The sequence below is a fragment of the Streptopelia decaocto genome (assembly GCF_964273445.1).
Source record: "Streptopelia decaocto genome assembly, chromosome: 4".
In the NCBI taxonomy this organism is placed as follows: domain Eukaryota; kingdom Metazoa; phylum Chordata; class Aves; order Columbiformes; family Columbidae; genus Streptopelia; species Streptopelia decaocto.
The window spans coordinates 11,468,920-11,490,260 of record NC_138658.1 but is presented as its reverse complement, the minus strand read 5'-3'; the positions used below and the strand labels follow the sequence as shown (position 1 = coordinate 11,490,260).

General features: G+C 36.9%; 1 protein-coding gene and 1 long non-coding RNA gene across 2 annotated transcripts in view; one reads left to right on the top strand and one right to left on the bottom strand.

The window, feature by feature from the left end:
• Window positions 1-1,641: 1,641 nt before the first annotated feature.
• MYOZ2 (myozenin 2) lies at window positions 1,642-20,489 on the bottom strand. The gene is made up of 6 exons (XM_082051476.1): window positions 20,255-20,489; window positions 19,593-19,696; window positions 14,008-14,177; window positions 10,630-10,759; window positions 8,705-8,888; window positions 1,642-2,067 (listed from the first exon to the last, which is right to left on the bottom strand). Exons 2-6 carry the CDS (start codon window positions 19,666-19,668, stop codon window positions 1,836-1,838), a joined length of 792 nt encoding a protein of 263 aa, XP_081907602.1. The 5' UTR covers window positions 19,669-19,696; window positions 20,255-20,489; the 3' UTR covers window positions 1,642-1,835.
• LOC309439232 overlaps window positions 2,263-21,341 on the top strand; it is a 68,978-nt gene continuing 49,899 nt past the window's right edge. Inside the window, exon 1 of the long non-coding RNA XR_014183945.1 lies at window positions 2,263-2,343. This is a non-coding gene — a long non-coding RNA (uncharacterized lncRNA). The remainder of the gene's footprint in view (window positions 2,344-21,341) is intronic.

Below are 21,341 nucleotides of genomic sequence, written 5' to 3'. Positions count from 1 at the left end.
GAGTGCTGAATTAGAGCTACCAGTTTTGCTGTGACACAGCTCATTTCAGAAGTCTCAGACTGAATTAGAGGACTTAAGGACTGTCACTAATTTCCAGACACATCTAGTGCTGTTATTTGGACCATCAACTGAACACATGGATAGCAGGCTCAGTACTTCTCTAACATCTTAAGCCTCCTGAGCTCGTTCTGCTCCAGTGGATCTGTAGATGTATAGGAAAGTAAACTTACCATTATGTATGTTGTGTAAGAAGCAAGATGGTATATTCTGCATGTATAGGTTATTTTTATAGAGTATACAATAAATTTTATGTGTTCCTTCTTCATGGGATGCACTGTGCAGGTGCTGTGCACTAATTTTCTCTCATTTCTGTTCAAATGGGCTTGTGAATGCTCATGGTGGCTCATAAAAAAACAAATTCCTCTTGTTTGCATTGCTCCTCATGGTATTTTTTTTTCTTTAGCCTGTGTATTTTTAGGCTTGAAGAATTCATATTTTTTGTCATTGTCCATATAATTGTTATACAATGTCCACAGTTAGTGTCCTCAAACTAATCACTAATCACCAAAACCATAAATAAAGAAAATATCTGGAAAAACATGTTACCATAGACCTTGCAAAATTTTATGAATATTCTGATTTAAAGAAAAAAATAGTATCTGAGATACTCAGAAGCCTCTTGGATGTTGCATGTACACCTGGAGACCATAATGGCCTGGAGAAGCACTTAGGATATATGAGAGGAGAGTAGCCTGTTGGTTGAAGCCGAGTATCCTGTTTCAAAACACAAACAAACTAAACTGTATATTAGAATATCCAAATTGGTATTTGCCTCTTACTAGAATGTAGTTGTAACCTGAAAAATTACTCTGAAAACCAGCACCCTCTTACTGATTTTTGCCTGCCTTCCTGTGTAGTTACAGATGCTTAAGAAGAGCCTGATACTTGTATTTCTAAAATGTCAGAGCTTGCCAGCATATTGAGAGCAAGAAAACTCACATGTTTTTAAGTCCCAGTATATACTATGGCTGTAGGGGAAAAGGTGTATGAAATTTCTTTCTAGTAACAATAAAGCATGTGTGGTAACATAACTCAGCGATACTAATTTGGTATGTTTGACATAACCAGTCATTGGCAGGTTTTTTAGTTGTGATTAACACAAACATTCTAGACTCATCCAGGAAATACCTTTGTAATTTTTCATACCACTTTGTAATATTTGTCATTGCCAAATTTGTTGCATTTTCTGTAAACAAATCCAGGTGACGTGAATATAGATGTCCATAATTAAAGCTGAGTAAGAGTCAGAAAGGAAGAAAATGGCCTCAACTTGCTGTCACTGAAGTAATGACAAAATTCTTAATTTTGGCTGAAAGCAGGGTTGGGAGAAAAGGTTGTTTTGTCAGAGCTTATCTTGAACGGGCAGTATTTGGAGTGCACTGAGTGCACTGTTGTGGTATTGCTCAGTTATTTTGCCATAATCAGCATACTTATCAAATAAAATGCCTTGATAATCGTGTCACTTTTTTTCCTTTTTCTTAATACACCTGTTCTTAAATGGCAAACAAACATTTTAGAAATATTGTAGTTTTCACTGAAATAAGGGAAGATGTGGAAACACAAAAAAAATCTCAGTTGACATTTCCAAATTCCTTTATTTGTATTATGTCTACAGATGAAACTAGGTGCCAGAAAAGAGACACTGCATCAGACATTAATACTTATACTCCAGCTGCCAAGGAGAAATTTTGTCAGTAGCCTTTAGTAATATTTGGACCAAAAATACATGGATGTGCAGCTTTCAGCATTTTGTACGATGTAGAGTGCAGCTTCTCTCACAGGTCCTCTGTTTCTGGAACAGTGTCAGAATCAGAAGGCTGAATGAACACAACAGGAATATTCTCGGACGTCCATCCTTTAGGAGTCCTATTGAAGGATCTTCTGGTAGCGAGAGGGTTTGCAAGGATCATGAATCTGGGATCATTTAGCATCAGTAGATTATAATCTGGTACCTTGAATTTAACCAACTTTGATGCTCTCTCAAAACCACCAAAGGGAGTGGCAACCCTGTAGATATTAGAGAAATAAAAGTGAAACATGAGTTTAAAAAGATCTGTTTTCCTTCCAGGAGCTGAAAAGAACAGAAGCTAGTTTAATTATGCAGATTTGGTACAGTTTCTTGTTTACATTTTCAGGCTTTTGGGGAAAGTACACTGATTGTTTTTCTGGCAAATTCTCTTTAAAATCTGATTTATTTTCCCTTAGATAAAGCCTTCAGCCTTCTTCAAAATTCAAATGCACTGAAAAGGTGAGGGAAGATGTTGCAAGAAAACCTTGTCATTGGTGAGTCACAGTTACTGAACTTCTTTTGTTGGTGATGAGTTGATAAGTCTGAAAACATAGTTCAACACATTCTCTCTAGTAGCTAATTAGTTTAGGAAGTTCTCACCCCATTTTCTCCTATCCCCAGTTGCTTGTTCCTCCCGCTGCACTACATTTCAGCACCATATTGTTGTACCAGTTAGAATATGTGTGGGTTGTGCTATATAAGCTTGAGTCACTTATGTGATCTGGGTTAAACAAAGACCCTTCAAAACAAAGGAGCATTTTAAAATCCAAATTATTTAAGAAATCTGGTTTATATCATTACACTCAAACAATCGTGGCAAAACAAGTGAGGAGGCAGTAAAGTGTAATGTGAAGCAAGACAGGAACAGCCAAAGACAACAGGCTCTGGAAAGGAGGGGAATGGGTGAGGACTTCTTACACTAGTTTTGTTTCTGAAGAAAATGTTTATGTAACTAAACCTTGAAACACTGGCTGAAAGTGACCCCTAGTCTGCAGACAGTATTTTTCATGTTATTTAAATGTAAATGTTCCATCAGGCGATAAGTTATAGAAAGTAAAAGATAAGAAATCGTAAGCAGGAACTGACTGTTACGTGTATTTGCAAACATTTTAGAACAACAGTGTTTCCAAATACCCCCCATGATTATTCTATATTTGAGTTTCTGTCTACTTTTTCCAGACTTCTTTGTATAAGCCAATGTAACTAAACAGACTATTACATGTGCATTTTGATCAGCTGTATAACTTTGTTTGAATATTTTCTGACCAGGTGAGAGTGTCAGATTTCTAAACTACATATGAACACCTGATTTATACAACGTGATGTACATGTGGCATGTGAAAAGGAATTTTTGTTGAAATAGAATTTCATCAACAGGTTTTGTGTGTTTGATACAAAACACCAGATCTCCTGGTATATATTTCCAGTGTTTCCAGGTGTTACAGCAGAAGCCCAGACAAATCAATACCAACAGAAACTAAAATTATTTGAAGATCTGAGTCGGATTTTTAGCAAGACAACTATAGATAGAACCTAGGGAAAGCAAAGTACACAAAAATAAAGAGATTAATTCAGCTAAATGAATCCATGACCTAAAAGAAATGGTACTGCTCTGTCATTACACAGATAATTCACTGAATTTCAGTACGAGCAGCATTTGTCAAAGGGGATGGCGTTAACTCCAAAGGGTCAATCCTGTAAGATCATGAAAGTTCTGGGCATGCACACATACTGACAGACGAGTGAGGCTTTGGGTTAAGCTCTAAAACTGTTTCTCAAATGAAGACAAGGCAAGATTTCGCAGCAGCAGCCAGTCTAGCTGTTAAACTCTCTTGAGGTCAAAGGAAATTCTTTATATGAAGTGCCTCTGGTATCAAGCTTTTCTTGTGAGACTGTCTTCTAGGTCACAGTGTCAAATTGGATACTGTATGATACTGATTAAAAATAATTGCTTGGTAATTGGCACAGAGTGAATGTAGTGATCTACATCTTACAGGATAATAATAATTGTTTTAGTTGCTGCTCTAATTAAGATATACATTCTCACATTGTTATCATACTTAATTCTTATCAATATGTAAATTAAAGGTATAATCAATGTGAACAGAGCAATAATAGCTGTATAAAATGCAAAACAATTTTAAAGTGTAAAACTTCCTCTTTGTAGTATTTTTCTGTAGCTAACAGAAATGGGGGGGCATTCTGTGGAAATTTAAATATCTTTTGTGGGGAAAAAAACCCATGTATTCCTATACAAAGCCTGGCCTCAGAGAATTAGGCATTCCTGCGTGCTAGGCAGAAGCACATGACGATTGGCATAAAGGAGAGTACAGTAGTGGGCTAATTGATGCTAATTTTCCTTTGCAGCAGCAGTATATTTTTGTGAGCAGTAACTCGTCTGACAACATGGTGTTGTAATGTCCTGTGTTGCGTGCACATCAACTGTATCACTTGAGCTCTGAGTCATTGTATAGAAGCCTAAAATTCATGTGTAAAAAATTCCAGTAGTCATTGCTCATCATAAGGGCAGAAATGCTGGTTCAGAGCCATAGGAAGTGGCACCAGGAAGTGTAAGAGAGTGTTTAATATTCACTTTGTATATTCCTAAAAAGTCGGTGAATGATTTAACAACAGCAGGCACATTTATTTTTAGCTGTTGTTTTAGCAGGGCTTCTGGTTATGGAGTTTATTGTTGTTTTTCTTGTTTGTTTTGTTTTGTTTTCCACAATCTTTCTTATTGAACATTGTATTGTCTCAACATAAGAGACTACTTGTAGTTGATTATTTGGGAAAACCTGAAGAAATGTTTTACTTGTATTGGATTATCAGCTTCAATTACATAATTTCCAAAAATGTGAGTTTCATGTTTTAAAATGGGAATACCATTCTTAGAACGTTCTGCTTATTGTTAATTCTGTGCAAAGAGGAGACAGAAGAGCAGAGAACCTGACCCTATAGAATGCTCAGAGCTTCATGATGCAAGAGCTAATGCCTATTTCACAGGGGTTTTTAGGTGCTAAGGAACCAGCTAAACACCCAGCTTCCACGAATCTCACATCACTTCAAGTTAGGCAACCAGAATTCATTTGAGACTCTGGATCTCAGCATTTTTACAATAGAGTTTGTAATCCATTAATTGATAAAAGCAGAGCACATTCCAGATGCACAGGATTCCTGTAGTGCTTTTAAACAATAGTCGTTAGGAACTGAGAAAGCTGAGCAATAATTTATCTGGTAGAAGAGGCAGAACTAGTCAGACCTGCTTGTCTTATGTGAGCAAGATGTAGTGCTTTGTATGTCACTCATAATCCAACTTTGACATTTTATCCAGCTCCAAGAAAACAGGTGGAATAAAAGTACTAATTTCATTAATATTACAAACTCCTCAACAAATGTAGATTCATACTGTCTTTCCCACAGATGATTACTAGGTGCTTCCACACTGGTAAAAGAGGCAAGAAAATTTTTCACCAGCAAATAATGCTTAAATCCTAATAGGAATTAATCTCCAAAAGAAATGAGATAGCATGGCTCTGCAGCATTTCTCTGCTAGCACGGATTCATTTTCATCCATGAAGAAGATGGGTAGTCGTGTCTGAACAATCTGTTCAGAGATTTTTCTCAGAACCCAGTTTCTCTGATCCTGCATTCTGTCTAGTGCTATGTGCTGTTAAACCAGTACTAGATGTCTCACAGAAAGCCCTGCCTCAGAAGACAAATGTGCTTGACATTTGTTGCCACCACTTCTTCCTTCATGGGCCTGCCAGCAGTCTGCAGGGATCTTATTAGACCCCAACTAATACCCCAATGAATTCAAAAGCTGCTCATTCTGCTGCTGTCATAAATTCTGCACTGCTACATGATATAGAGACTATGAGTCCAGAGACTTAATTGCTCGTGGTGGAAAAAAACCCATCTGAATGATGTTCAGCGTTGAATATACTTTTAAGCCATGCATGTGTGCAGCTATTCCAACACATCAGACATCCTAGCTGCTAAAGTTGTGTTGCTTTTGCAGTTGATTGTGTAACAAGGAAAGCTGAAGGGAAACTTGATATGGCCTGTAAAGACTTGAATGCCATTTTAACAGATACCACTGAATGAACTGGGAAGAATGTCAGTCCCATTTCCTTTGGGAGTCCTATGCATCACACTTACTGTTAACCACACCCCCGCCTGACTAATGGTGACTGTACCAGTGTTTTGCAGTAGAATAAACATAAAGGCACTTTGCCGAATGATGAAGCATGATAGAAAGCCTTGACTGATACCCTCACTGATAACAAAATGGTGTCATTATATCACACTTTAATTTGTTTGATACACTATCATTTGCTTTCTCTCCAAGACTGCAATTAAAGAATTCAAGGATGCTGTGACCTAGATGCACAGAATGACTTAGTAGGATCTAGACACAGAAGTCCAAAGAGATATCTCACCCTATGCGTAAGCCCATAGGCTGTGAAATTCCTGAGATGCCTCATATTTTCCTTGTGCAAGTGCTTGTACAGATCTGCCTTTATCTTAGATCTACTGGCAGCTGCACCTATCTCATACCAAGGCTCATCCGTGATTCTCTAATTAATAATGTCTTGCCTAAACTTCCGTGCTTGAAAACACACATGATATGCTACTGCAGCAAGCTTTGAGCAAAATAGCATGTCATGGCACTTCGACTCAAAATCCATGGCTGTTGGTGTTGAACTTCTGTGTCAGATAATGGTATGTCTGTGACCAGAGCTGTTCTGCAAGAGATTTTGAGATTTGGATTCTCTTCAGCCTGAGGGCATCTCTTTGTAAGCGTGGACCTGACTGCCCCAGCAAATGCCATAACCAGCAAAAATGCTACCCAAAAATAAACAGTTACTTAGATTAGACAGAGTGGGACTCTTAGGCTAGACATCAGGCTGTACAACTAATAGCAAAAGACTATAGGTCCTGCTTTCTGCTCCTAAATCTCTTTGTTTCCTTTACTGGGTAATAATTAAAGTGCATTTAAAGGTCTGGCAACTCAGATGTGGGCCCTGGTTTCTCTTTCCCCAAGTGAGTTTCTTAAGTGTTCAGCTAGAGAAGGAGGATGTATTTTCTGTACTATGGCACAGGTCTTAATAAGGGAAGTGAAGAATGTTCTTACCTCTTCTGTGGAAGAGCCAGAAACTGGGTTGTTACACCCCTCCTCAGGGCTTGACATTCCTGTCACACATTCTGACTGGCCACATTCTAGGAAAATGCTCTTTCCAAAGAAATGAACCTTATTGTTTATACATATTTTAAAAGAATTTATGTGACCCCTGTTCAGTTGCTGGAAAGGGGAACCTTAATCTAATCCTGACTTGAAGGCATGCAGCCGGAATTAGGTGCAGATGGCCTTAGCAAAGAGAAATTTAAGTCACATTTAGTCTTCACTGTAATATTGTCTGTTGTTTAGCTTGGTATGCAGTGTGCTGGTTTGAATCCCGTAATCAGATATCTCACTCTCCTGTGCATTTTTAGGAGTGTAGGTATCTAAGTCATGGCTGTAAAGTCCTCTCCAAGAGGCTAATATCTTGAATTTCAATTTTGTGAATTCTCTATTTCTTTTTGGATCTACTCCTTCTTGCTCGAAAACATAAATCTGAGCATACTGTATCTAACAAACAGCTTTTCTAGGTCCACCAGACATCCTTTAATCTTCTTCTGGATGTGGATTTCTTCCATGAGGAGAGTTGTGTTGGATTATATCTGTATGCCTTGTGTTTTGAGTTTACCAGTTTCACAGTCTAGATCTGGATTTATGTGCTGAGTTTTAAGTTTTTATGGCAGTTACAAGAGAGAATATTGACCTTTCCCTTACATGAAATTTGGACTGTGGTGTGCCACAGTTCTGCCGTGTCATACATAGAGAAAACCCCTCATAGAAATAAATTGGACAGCTAACAGAATATGGGCCCATAGAGCAGCTAAAAATCCACAAAGAAGCCATCAGATGCCATCTCAATACACACACCCCTGTTAATGGGGCCTCTGTTCCCTGTCTGATCCTGTCTTTCACAGTAATGACTTGCATGCTGGACTCAGAATCTGTCTTGTGAGAGGGAGAACTGATTCTGCCTCTATTCCATGTGTATGTATCTTTGGCAGGTTTTTTTGTTCAGTGGTGTGGTTTTTTTGTTGGTTTGTTTTTCAGTTACAATAACCATAGTACCTAGACTGTGCTGTTACTGTTCCAATGTCAGCAGCTGTGGCACATCTCTCTGAGTTGTATGTGTCACTTTGTCTGCTGAGAAGAGTGTGCCACACAGACTTAATTATTAACATGGTGGTGTATTATCTTGCTTTCTTTCTCTTTTCCCCTCTTTCTCTCTCTTTATCTCCCTCAGTCTCTTTCTTTCTCCTTTCCTTTACTTCTCCCTTTCTCCCTTCCTCTCCTTCTCCCTTGCTTTCCTCCACTCTCTTTCTCTCCTTCCTTCCTTCCTTCCTTCCTTCCTTCCTTCCTTCCTTCCTTCCTTCCTTCCTTCCTTCCTTCCTTCCTTCCTTCCTTCCTTCCTTCCTTCCTTCCTTCCTTCCTTCCTTCCTTCCTTCCTTCCTTCCTTCCTTCAATTCATCTTACATACTTGGTTCTAGAATTTAATTTCAGGTCCATACTTCAGAGAGACACTACTTTTTTCCTTAAAGATCTTGTTTGCCACTTCTAATCTGTGTGTGTGTGTGTGTGTGTGTGTGTGTGTGTGTGTGTGTGTGTGTGTGTGTGTGTGTTCATTTTTAAGCATATACTTGCAAACACAGGTGGTAGGGTTTTTTTACAGCTGGTAGAAACATTTCATTTCATAGCAATTTTTCTCTGCACTTTAAAATTCAGTGTCCATTCAGAATTACCTGTTAAAGCTCCTGTAGTCAGGCAGTTCTGGCTTTGCTTCAGGTTTAAAAAGTTTAGGATATAAGGCTTCCAGCAGCTCTGGATCATCCCTAATGGCTTCTATCCAGGGAGACTGATAATACTTTGGCACAGCAGTAGTGTTGAACTTTTCAGGAGGAATTTCTTTCAGTGGTCCAGAATATCCTACAAGGCAATCAAGGTAAAACCATTATAACAATACTTTGCATTTTCTGCTTTCTTACCACCATCCTATGTAACTAGGAAGTAATATACCATCATTTCACAGATAAAATGAACAATTGGATCAAGTCACTTGGCCAAAGATACGCAGAAGCAGAATGCTGGGAAGAGGGAATTTGTAGCCTTTTAGATAACTGCTCTCAAGTATTCTACCCTCTTTTGAGGCTAAATTTATTTTAGTTTTCTATAAATTTGGTTTTATCACCATAAGCGTTTGTTTGAAGCCAGACTATATCTACGCAGCTTTTGGGCTGAATTAATAAAAAGATTTTTAAAACAGCCTTTTGGTTAAAACTAAGACAATTATATAGTCTTTGGGTGAATTTTTCCAAAAGTATTAAAAAGAGTTAGGATCATAGCCATTATAGTGGAGTTTTTGTTTTTATCTCCACCTTAGATGCTTTAAAATGTCCTGCCTGCTTGGTTCTCTGGTCCTTTTCATTATCTGAAAAAGTGAAGAATCAGTTGTTTTCTCTCCATAATAATCTGAGGATCAGGCTGGGATCAGAATTTTACTAAGTAAGTAAATTCCATATTCAGAGTGTTTTCTTCTAAAGCCAAGTACAATATGGCAGGAGTAAACTGGGAGTGGAGTGAGGGGTGCACAGAGCCAGACCATAATGTACAAGTTGAAGAATTAAAACCAGCAAGGTATTACCCAATTATATGAGTTATACTATTTGTTTGAAAAACAAGGGAAATTATTCTACCCACTACATCTAGCTCTTTAAATCAACGTTGTTTTCTTCTATAAGCTTAAAAGACTTCTGTGGTTTAATATCTACTTATTTTGCCAGAAGTAAACAAAATCTTTTTTTGCCTAAAGAAGGTCTTGAAGATTTCTATCATGTCTTAGCAATGGAAGTCACCTCTGTTTTCATTGTATTTGACTCATGGATGCACAGTCTCAGTAGTCACTTACAGAGCACCGTTGACCTACTTTACATAGTCTGGAAAAGGTCTGCACAAAACATGCATTGAGTAATTCTGAACAAAGAATGAATTTGTAAAAACCCCAGTCTGCTCATGGATAATTCATAAACAGGAAGAAAGGCTATATCGCTGAATAAATTAATTAAAACAAATTACCCTTCTCTGGTCTTTAAAGAATACAAAATAAGGCCTTCTTGTGGTTCACTGTTTTAAATAAAGAAAACAGTATCCTCACAGTTAAGGACTTAAAAAAGAACAGTTTATACAGCCAGAGGCAAATTCCTTTTTGAGTTGATCTGTAAAGGTTTCTAGCAAAACCTGCAGTGACTTCAGATTCACATTTATAGGTAATTAAACTACAATGGACAACTTTCAAACTGTTGAGTACTGTGTTGCATATTAGAAAGAAAGGTTTGGAAACAAAAAATCACTATAGTAATCTGATTTAAAATCTGAGGATCTGTTTCTCAGTGTTTATAAGATCAGTAAATATAGGAACAGTCTCTTCTGATATTAATGCATGTTTTCAGTTTAGGGAAAAGTACAAAAGGCATATCAAATCTTAAAAAATGAACAGAAACAATCGAAGAGCACTGCTTTACATTTCTGTGAATAATTATCTGACTCAAATTTATTGATTTCTAATAGTAAGTCCACTAACAAATTCTTGTTAAAGAATCTTGTTAAAGGTCCTTCCTCTGCTGTGAAATGAGAACTGAGTGTATTTAATGTCTGTAAACTCATATATTACCTGGGGCAATGTTGTCAGGATGCGGTGGGCTCCGGGGATCCGGTGTATTAGGAGGTGTCATTGGGGCATGCTGGGGAATTCCTTCAATGCTGAGGCCGTCCATTTTAATACTCGGTATGGGCTCTCCATGCTGCATTCAAATAGAAATAAATATCATTGGCAGCACAGGGAAAACAAAAACCAAACCAAACCAAGATAACAACAAAAACCACACAAACCAACCAACCAACCATAGCGGGAAAAAACCAAAACCAAACAGCAAAACAGAACACAAGCCTCTTATTCTCTGTTGAGGGTTGGAGTGTGACTCCAATTTATAGCCCAGATATGAGATCCAGGGTATACTATCCAAAGGCCAACCATCCTGGTGTTTGGTAGGCTGTTTGCTAGATTGCATTTCCCAGGCTATGTAGGTAAAAATGAATCATTTTTCAGTGTTAAGAACAGTATCCCAGCACAATTTTAAATGTCTGTATCACAAGTCTGTGAATAATATATAGAAAGTATTGGAGGTGGTGTGAGCTATGATAGATCAGCAAGTCTCCTGAAGCCTCCTAACAATCCAACTGATTTGTCTGACCTTTTCCTACATTTGGGATATTGAAATATCGATGTGCAGTCTACAAAGAGAGTTCATCCCATCTGCTACTCACACCACACTGCCACCACAACCTCTACCTGTGCTTGTGGACTCTGTGGTTCACAGCAAAGGCCAGATCTGATCACTTTGGCAGAGTGGCCCCTAACATGTTCCTTAGGTCACTAGGCACCAGGAGCTGTTATGTGCCAGACAGAGCAGCCTTGCTAACCAAAGATTCAAGAAATCTGGCAAATTTGAGCCATTTGCATTTCAAAGCACTGATTCTTCAAAGCTTCTCTTCCCATATTAGTTGAAAACTCACTGCATTTGTTTAATTGCTTTTGTTTGGGATTTTCTTTTCCTTTATTTATAATAGAGATAACAAATTCAGTACAGATCACTTTCTGGAGATTAACGATATGCTGTTATTTTCCACCCTCCTATCAGGTCATCAGTTCTGAGGAAACATCCAAAGGCTTAATCATTGTTGCATAAATATAGAGTCTCATAAGAAGTCAATATCTTATTTTAGCTATGACACATAGGCTAAAAGCAATTTAAATATAGACTGGTTTATAGTAAGAGTTTCTTAAAGTAGGAAAGCAAACAAATAATACTTGCTTAACCTTGAAACAAAAAAAGATCAAGGCAGTATGTTTTGTAGCCATCCTGAAGTATGTTAGCGAGATTAATTTTGGCAGCCAGAATCATAAAGATGATGAAGACACCACCAGTGGTGGCTAAATAGGCATTTAAGAGACAGGAACAGAAACCAAAGAGGCTTCATTACTTCCCATGGCAGAACATCATACTGACTCTATTGCACTTGTACTTTGTGTTTTTGTAGGAAGAAGTAGACTAGAGGGAACTGATCTGTCAGACTGAACTGGATAAAAAATTCTGATGAGATTGATGGTGTGCTCAGAATTTATCTGGGTACCATCTAACACTCAATAGAAGGAGAGATTGGAGGGACAGTATTCATAGATGGGCTTCTGAATCATAGTGTTTTAATAATAGTTTTAGGTGTTCAATAGAGTTATGCAGATTTTTTATATGGGATTTCTTTTGTGCAGATTTATTTTTAAAAGGCAGATTTATCAAAACTCAAACGTGATCTCATTTAATCCCTGTGTAATTTGATTTCTATTGAATGACTGATGAAGAGAAGTTTGAAATATCTGCACCATAACAAATTAAAAGTAAATTTTTTCTTCTGTGGCATGGGGCTTTAAGACATACTTTTCTTCCCAAGTAAAGTTCATTTTTTTTATTTGGGAAATGTAAATGGCACAGAATTACAAACCTTTACAGCCAACGGAGCATAGAAAATTCCTTCTTCAATAAGAGAAAAAAATGTTTTAGAGATTTCAGCTGTGATATTGGAAATATTGAATTCAGCTTCCATAACAGCCTCTCTGAATGTTGTGAAATCCATCAACATTTTGGTTAGCATGGACAACAGTAGATTGCAAATGCTTCTTCTATTATCTACTCCCAAAGCCTCTATATGAGATGCAACTAGACAAAAAGTTTCCTTAGAGTCAACAAATTGCATTCATTTTTTTTCTGATTAATTAATAAGTGTGTGTGTGTTTTCTTTAGTAAAATGCAACATAACATGAGTAAGCCCTTTGGTGTTTTGCTGTTCTTATTAAAACATTATTTGTTTCCTGTTTATACTGAAACAAACTTTAGATTACATCACTACAACACATTACATGTAGTTATGATTTTTCTTATCCCAAGAAAAGATTCAGGAAGAATTGAGTCAAAATCTTTGTATCAATTCTATAGGGGTTGGATGCTAACACAATCATAGCACCAGCTATGCAATGATTGTAAAAGCTTCAGGGAAAGAGAATTGCTGTTCCAAAGAAATATTTCCTAGGTTAAATAATAATAACAAAGTTCTGTAGCATCTTATCATCTTCAAAGCAACTTAAAAGTACTGGGACAAATTCTGCCTCTTTAGTCATGTACCTTCATATCTGAAATCAGTGGGGATGCATACATGTAACTGGGAAGCAGAATTTAATACAATACTGGAATTAGAGGGACTGTCTACATGCTGTATTAGACTGGGCATAGAGTATTCATGTTCAGATAGTTCAACCTCACAGCTGGCTGGAGAGTTAGGTAAAATTTATGAATGTTGTTGTCCCTTTTTTCAGATATTAAGCAAAAGGTTTAAATATTTTGCAAAGGCCACAGATGAGACGAATGCCAGGTGCATTTAGTTCCTGCCATGAGGATTGGCAGGGTATCACTAATTCTTTAACCCAGTTCCTGAAGGACTAGTTCAAAGAATAATTGTCTTTTGGTGATGAGCTTCATCCTTTCTCTCCTTGTTGAGACAGGCAGGCCAGAGGTGTATTAGTGCCCTTTTGCTACCTGGAAATCACATTGAGACCACAAACCTATTTTAATAGTTATACTTACTAGTTGCATGAAGCAGACTTTTATTTCTTGCAGCCTTTGAATAACATTAACTAGTTAATTTTCAATAGTCAACGAGCCAATTATTACAGGATAAGCACTCTGATCACTAGTAACCTGAATCAGTTTGAATTAGAACAGTTTGAATCTGACATCCTTAAGTGTTAAAGTCTTCAGATACTGTAGGAGCTCAATAAAATACAAATGGCTCACTTCATATTAGCCTCATTCTACTACAAGATTTTGTTTTTATTCTTCCTGAAACTACAAATAAATCATGCACAATGTGTGTCATGAGCACCAAGAGAACCCCAGGCTAGTCTCACTTTTCCATTAATAAGTTTTTACAGAATACTTACATTTCTTGGCTTGTTTGTTACATAATGATAATTTTCGTACGTGTATTTGTCAGATCTCCGCTGACGTCTCTTGAAGAGTCTTGCACCTCTGTTGCTGAGTGTTGATAGTTCCTCTACCATTATATCTCTGGGGGTGCTGACCTTTTTTCCAAGGTTTAAGCTGGGTGAAACTGCAATACAACAGATAAATACATACCTCTGTTTTTCTTAAATGCCTGATATTGCATACCCTGCACCTGAAATCCAACGTGTTAATGCATACTTATCTAACACAACATAGTTTTGGACGGTGTTAGTGAAATTAATCATGCTTCCAAAATTTTGGAGCAGAGTATTGAACACCATGAACCTGCTTTTTTTTTTTTTTTGAAGATGCTAAGCACCCCAAGCTCCAAATTTACTTGTTGAATGGCATTCAGCTACTATGAAAATCAGATCTGTAATTTCCTACACACTGTCTTAACAGCAAACTGGTAAAAACTGGCTTCTGCTGAAACCAGGAACAGAATTCCATCAGACCCCAGTTTTCCCAAATCAAACCTTCATCTTTGTGTGTACTGCATTGGATAGATAAGCAGGTAACCATTTTTAAACACACCTACCAGTTTATTTTTTGCTTAAAAACATTTTATTTACACTTATTATTTAATATTTTGCTTGCTTTTGAAATCCAGGGCATGTTTTGTACTTTGAGAAAAGTTTACATTAGAAAGTCTGTATTAAATAGTATTTTTAAGCTGTTTTTAAAGAAGCTTTCAAAATACGGCTCAAGGTGTTGAAAATTAGAGCCTTAACAAAGAATTACAATATGCATCTAGGAACTGGTACATTTAGAACATTTTCTTTTTGTTCTCTCTAAGAGGAAACTGAATTACTAGGTGCAATATTATTTTATTCACTGCTTGGGAAAAAATTCTATCTTTGTCTTTAATTTAGTGACCTCCTGGGGCATTTGAAAATGAAGATGCACAAGCAGGGGAAGGGGAGATCAATTTGGGCTGTAAATGGAGGACTCTGAATATCAGAGATTCTACTGGTCACCTTTGTGGTAATATTCTGGAAACTGGGCTGCTGGTGGCAATCGGCAAACTGTTGATTAGTGACTGAACTCTCTCACTAGATGCCCTCAACCTATAGATAAAGCTTAAACCTCAGATTGTAGTAACTTCAACGCTGAACAAACTGTTTTCTACTAATTTATTTCTACTTAGAAGGTAGTAGAATGTAACAAATATAACAATAAGCAGATCACAGAGTAAGAACAGAATTTTTAAGAAAACAATTCCTATTGCCACTTACATTAATATTTATCATTTTATTAATTGAAATTGTTCTCCTCAGTTGTGCATAAGCTTCAGCATGAAAAAATGGAAGATGCAGTGTGCTTTGAGGATTATGTCAATGGTCTGGTGTTTTTCTTTGATCAACTTATTCAAAGTCACATTCTGTTCTTTCTTTAAGAAGTCATTCTATTCTTCACATATTCTTATGGTCTACAGGATTTAAATTCTGATCTTTGACATACATTTTAATGCATTAAAATGAAACGAAAGCAAATTATATGTAAGACACTTTATCTTGCTTCCAGAATAAGCACACAAGAAGCACATAAATTAACTGCAGAAAGTACCTAATGTCAAAGTTAATATTGCATGTGCCGGGGGGGAAGTTATTTTTATTTTCAGAGTTTCACTTTGAGTACATGGCATGTTCAACATGGCGTATGTCTCCTAGTAACTTTATGTTGGAAAAACAATGTGGTTTACTGACAGGTAGGAAAACTTAGTTGAGACAAGTACATTAAATATTTAGCCTAAACTGTTTAGACAAACCTTTTCCTTGTAGTAAATCAAATGAGTTTGTGGGCCCTGGAGTGCATCACTGTTCATCCCCTTCTGTTCATGCTGATTTCAGTTGAAGTTTTGCAATTGATTTAGCTTGGAGCAGGAGCAAGCTAACTGTATTAGGAGCTAGAGCATGCACTTCTACTTTAAAAATAGTATACACAAAGAATCCTAACACCCTCCTGTTATTTAAGAGGTAACTACAAAACAGGGAGTTCTTAACGTGGAAGAAAATGACTCAGCTTGCCCAATGCAGCTGTATCAGTGACAGATAGTAGCAGGGGTTTGGCTCTGTGGTTGAGATAATTACCCTAGTTATTGGCCCATGGCCTGAAATCTTGACCCACAAGTCGTATTTTGATTTTGTCATTTCTTGAGATCACTCCAGGGGTATGGACTGTTGGATGGTTTTAATGAGTAAGGACTAAGAAATCTACCCATCAAATTAGCAACATTTTCACGCAGAAAAAGCTTTATTGTACACAGAGTGGGTAGTATGTACATCTTCAGAGACTAGGGTGCCAAGGTGATCTCTGTCCAAACCACTCAGTATTCTTCTGGGACACGCCGGATGTTAACTATTTTTTGCCTTGCTGTTCCCTTACATGTGTACCATTCTTGTTAATGTTAACTGAAGGCTCCAAGGTACTTTGTAACCCACAGTTGTGTATTATTCTGTATCCAGGCAGCATCCCAAAAACTTAGGTGTGAAGTTCATTTGAATCCCTTGCCAGCTAAAATCTAATCATCTGTCTAGTTTTATGATGTGTCTATGGATTGTTTCAGTGTCAGTGCAGGAGAGGTGATGAAGAATGAGAAAAGGAGGACATTTAGAGGATGACAGAAAGCAAACATCAATGTCATAAATGGACATTGTAAACTAACACTGGAAGTTTAATTCATAGTTTAATCCAAATCTTAACCTTTTATCTTAATTCCTCTATTTGTTCCTGCTAAGTCCTGTGCATAAAATCACAGCCGACTCTATTTAAATATGATTTACATAGTTCCTCCTTCATTCATTGCAGATTCTCCCTTTAATCCTCCAGTTTTCAATCTTCTAAATACCTTCATCTATATTATAAATTTTAATAATGAATATCAGACAGCCTGTTTGTTGTATTATCAGAGATAAAATTTTTGTAACTGTATCATGAAAGATAGTTAATCGTGTAGCTACTGAATAATAAATTTAAGAAATCATATAGAACTATAGATATTTAAGTGTAATGGAAGGCTAGCCTGAGGAACTCCAAGGGCCTCCTTAAACATATGTATATACATACATATTTACCTTAACCAAGTAGCCTTAGAAATGTTATAATTAATCCAGTCTGCTAGTGGAAAACCAAGGGGTTGGGGAAATCACTACAACCACACGCCAGTTTACTACTACAGTGTCTCCTTCTAGACCATAAGAGGGTTTACTCTTGTCTATTCTTGCAGCATTTTATTACACATAGAACATCTCCAAAACACAGTCATGTCCCACACGCCAACAGGAGATGCGAACTTTCAGTCATTACCAACCTTGCCTAAATCTAGGACACTGATAAAAACTTGGCTGATTTTGTATCTTATCAACTGTTTCTGCTATGAATATCTTTTAAAAAGGAATTTGAGATTCACTGTTTTCCTGCAAGTGTTACAATAAAAAAGGGTTGAAATAAAAACGCAGTAGGTATGCTCTCTGGCTGTCATTCCAAACTACTGGGGCTTGCATTACGGAGTCTTCTGTTACTGTTTACCTCCATTAACTATGGAGAGTTTTATAGGTCCGTGAGACTGGCTGAAACAGTACATTTAATTTTTATGTAATTACCAGGTACAGGACCTTCATTAATAATATTAATGCAAACTCCAGAAAGACAGCAGTTAGCCTGCCAGATACAGATCTCAGATTAAGTTTGTTGAATTAACAATTAGGGGAAAAAAAAATAATAGAGCTGAATTCAGTAATATAAAATACAGATTTCTTTTTGATTTTTCCAAGAGTTGTTCAGATTTGGTTCAAATCACTTTGTGCGATTACAACTTTGGTTATCCTTCTGTTTCTTAACTGGTTTCACTGAGCTTGCACAGTTACGTATTTCAGACTCTCATCACACCCAGTTCATTAAATGTCATATTTTTTATACCATTTAAATATTCCAGGCATCCAAAGAAGATGCAAAAGTAGAATGTACACTTAAGGAGCTGGTATGGCTTTAGTGGCCACCTATCACAGCATGTCTTGTAGGATAAACTGTTATATCTATGTGTATGGATATAAACTTGACAGCAAATCTGATAATAAATAATAAAGGACAGATGATGTGAGGCAAATGCCAAGCATCAGCACAGATTATCCATTAACTCCAATGATTTCAAGGGCTGTATGCTAGATTTATTGACATTGCTGTGAATATTATCAACATTTGCTATGTCAAATGCCTGGTTCCAAACACATGAAAAGCCGTTTTTTTTAACCTTTGGGTTTACAGTAACAAACAAAACAAAACAAACAAAACCCAAACAACAAACAAACAAACAAAACAAAACAAACAACAACAACAAAAAAGCAAACAAAGAAAGAAAGAAACAAAAAAGTTGTAATGAAATCTGTAAGGGCAGACTGGCTTTCGGACTTAAGTGTGTGTTCGGTGGAGAACAGAAAAAAGAAGGAGGTTTTTGCTTAGGAATAGAAATTACAGGAAAAAAAAAGAAAAAAAAAAGGAAATATCAGGAGTAGGACCAGGCACTGAAACTTGTAGCTTCTTTTTCTGAAAACCTTATGTCTCTTGTCCTGCTCTTCCTGCCATCCAAATGGCCAGTGATTGAGTACAGAAACCATCCACAGATTCTTTGGAACAAAAGCCCACAAGAAAGATTTTCAATACTGGAATTTAATATGCAGTGTTTTATCCTATGTGAGTGGTATAATTTTCATAAATTCTAGATATTGATGGATCTCCCTGTTTTTTCAGTGAGGCTTGTGAGGTGCTTATCACTTTAAAAAACTGATCTTTGATGTAGATGGTAAACAAGTTTCACAGGACTGGAAGGGTCTCCAAAAGCATCCAGCATATACCTAATGGAAGCCAAGCAGATTTGTATTCTTAACTGAGTTAATTGCTGCTTAAGGTGTCACTCTAGAACTGTAATTTTAAGAATCTGTTTTAGAAAATCAAACTACCTTCTTGTAAGTGTCTGCGTTTTCATCAGTGCAACAACAGAAGAGTAAGATTTCTGTATATCAGATTAATTGGTGGCTGTGCGTTAGAGAAATTTGCCAAATGCTAGTAAAATTTGTTAGTTACAAAGGAAGCTTGAGAGGAAGGTACAGAGATGTAAACAATTGTTTCAAAATTTTTTATCATTCATACAAAATGCAGCGTGAAACAGAGCTAAAAAAGAGGATACAGAGCAGCATGTTTCCTACATGATAGCCTTTTAAATGGAATGAAGTCATGTTATTAACCCCAAATAATATTCAGAAAGGCTATCCTAGCAGAATGTACATCAGCTGTTAGATTACTTCATTCCTCCACAACAGTTGTTCATCTGAAAATAGCTTTCAAATGAAAAGAGGCAACTACAAAAGGATTAGTTACCATAGGCAGCATGATACTCCCACAAGATTATTTATGGCAAAACACCCATAGACAAAGCTGTAAGAGAGTTAAACTCTATGATTAAAAATATATATTAGGGAGGGCTAGAGGACATTGCATATACAGTAAGCTGTGTTCAGCGCTATACCATTTCTTTGTATTTCATCCATAATGGCTGATGCTTGTTGTTTCCTCTCTTTGACCATGGCAGAATGTGATAACATTGTGATTTTCTGATACGATTTTTCCTTGCTGAAAAAAAACAACACATTTTTACATTGTTGAGCTAGCCTGCACAATTCAGCCAACTTTAATTTCTAATAGCCTGTTTAGAATGGCTGAATAGTGAATTTAGTTATTTCTGATTTAGAAACATTGTGCTGTTAGTCGTGCAAAAAGCACCGGCAGTTTTTGCTTGCAGACAGATGCTAGGAAATGTTCTGATGGATAGATGATTCGAAGGAATGAACTTTGAGTTGGCTACCTAAATTCTGTAGCAAAATCAGTGTCAATAGTCTAGGCCTTCTCACACCTACACATTATATTAAAAAGATGTAAAGTCATAACTAGTATTTTAATTACATCTTGATTTATTATTTCAGACATGCTGTATTTGACATTTCTTAATCTAATAAAGAATTTGAGGAATTAAATGAGATGCTCTGGCACCTTTAAATAAAGCACATTTCTGACTAGGTAAAAAATGAAACATATTTTTAGTTGCAGAGTCAAGAGGTTACATAAATGTCTTTAATATGACAGCTTGTAGGACAGACAATGTCAAAATATTTCAGGAAACAATACACTTACCCTACTGTTTTGTTGTGCAGAAAAAAGCACTCTCAACCCCTTAGTTGAAGCTTCAGGAGTTAGTTACGTTTAGGGATGACCTGCCTGGTCCAGGATGGTTTCTACCCTTCTGCTTGGGTCTGCATGGTACCTAGTACCGAGACAAACTGGGGGCTGATCCTCTTCAAAGAGGCTGGCATCCAGCTGACATCAACTAGTTAAATATAGAATCAAACACTCCAGCCACTCATATCTTCCTGGCGAAAGAAGAGAACAGAAAAGATTCAAGTGCACCCACAACAAAAAGAGTTTATATCCCTCTCAGAACTTATTAGAAGATTTAATTGAATGCTCCCCTCGTACTCATACAGATCATCTCCTCATCACCTCTGAAAATAATAATCTCTGTGTTACAAGCAGGAAAGAGACATGTAAAAATAAGGTGTTAAATATATAAATGTGCAAGACTATACCAGATGAGAATGGCATGGGCTAATCCCTTAGTGAAAGATGACACCGTGTTTCAATAGTAACTGATGGCTAAAGTCAGGGGCAGATGACTGATACACGAAGTCTGTTCTGAAAAATAACTGAGAAAAGTTTCAGTATTATATGTGGTAGGGAGTAATTTCTCAACAAGCACAGACCTTGCAAACTGTTATTCAAAATCTCTTCATGTTCTTTGTGCATTAGGAACAGAAACCTGCAGTAATTTGAACCTTAGTAATAGTCAACATTCCAGGATATTGTTGTATCAGTTTATCAAAGAAATGCATGATGTGTTCAGCACAAATATTTTGTGACAGCAACTAACTTCAGACAGAAAGAAACAGTGGCAGAAGGAAGTGTTCCCCCTTACTATCCTGTCTGAATGAAGCTGTCTGAATTGTGGAGCAGTAAAGGAAGATGAAGCTTCTGAATATCTGATTCAGATTTGGGAGGTTTCTTATGGGAAAATATGGTCCTGTTTGGCTTGGAGGATTGATCAGAAAATTGCTTGGAAGGTACAGAGATGCTTGATACAGTGCACTAAAAGTCTATCTGTCCAACTGAAAAATGGCATTATTTTTTCATCAAGCTTTCTGTTCCTAGGCTTAGCTCTACAAGA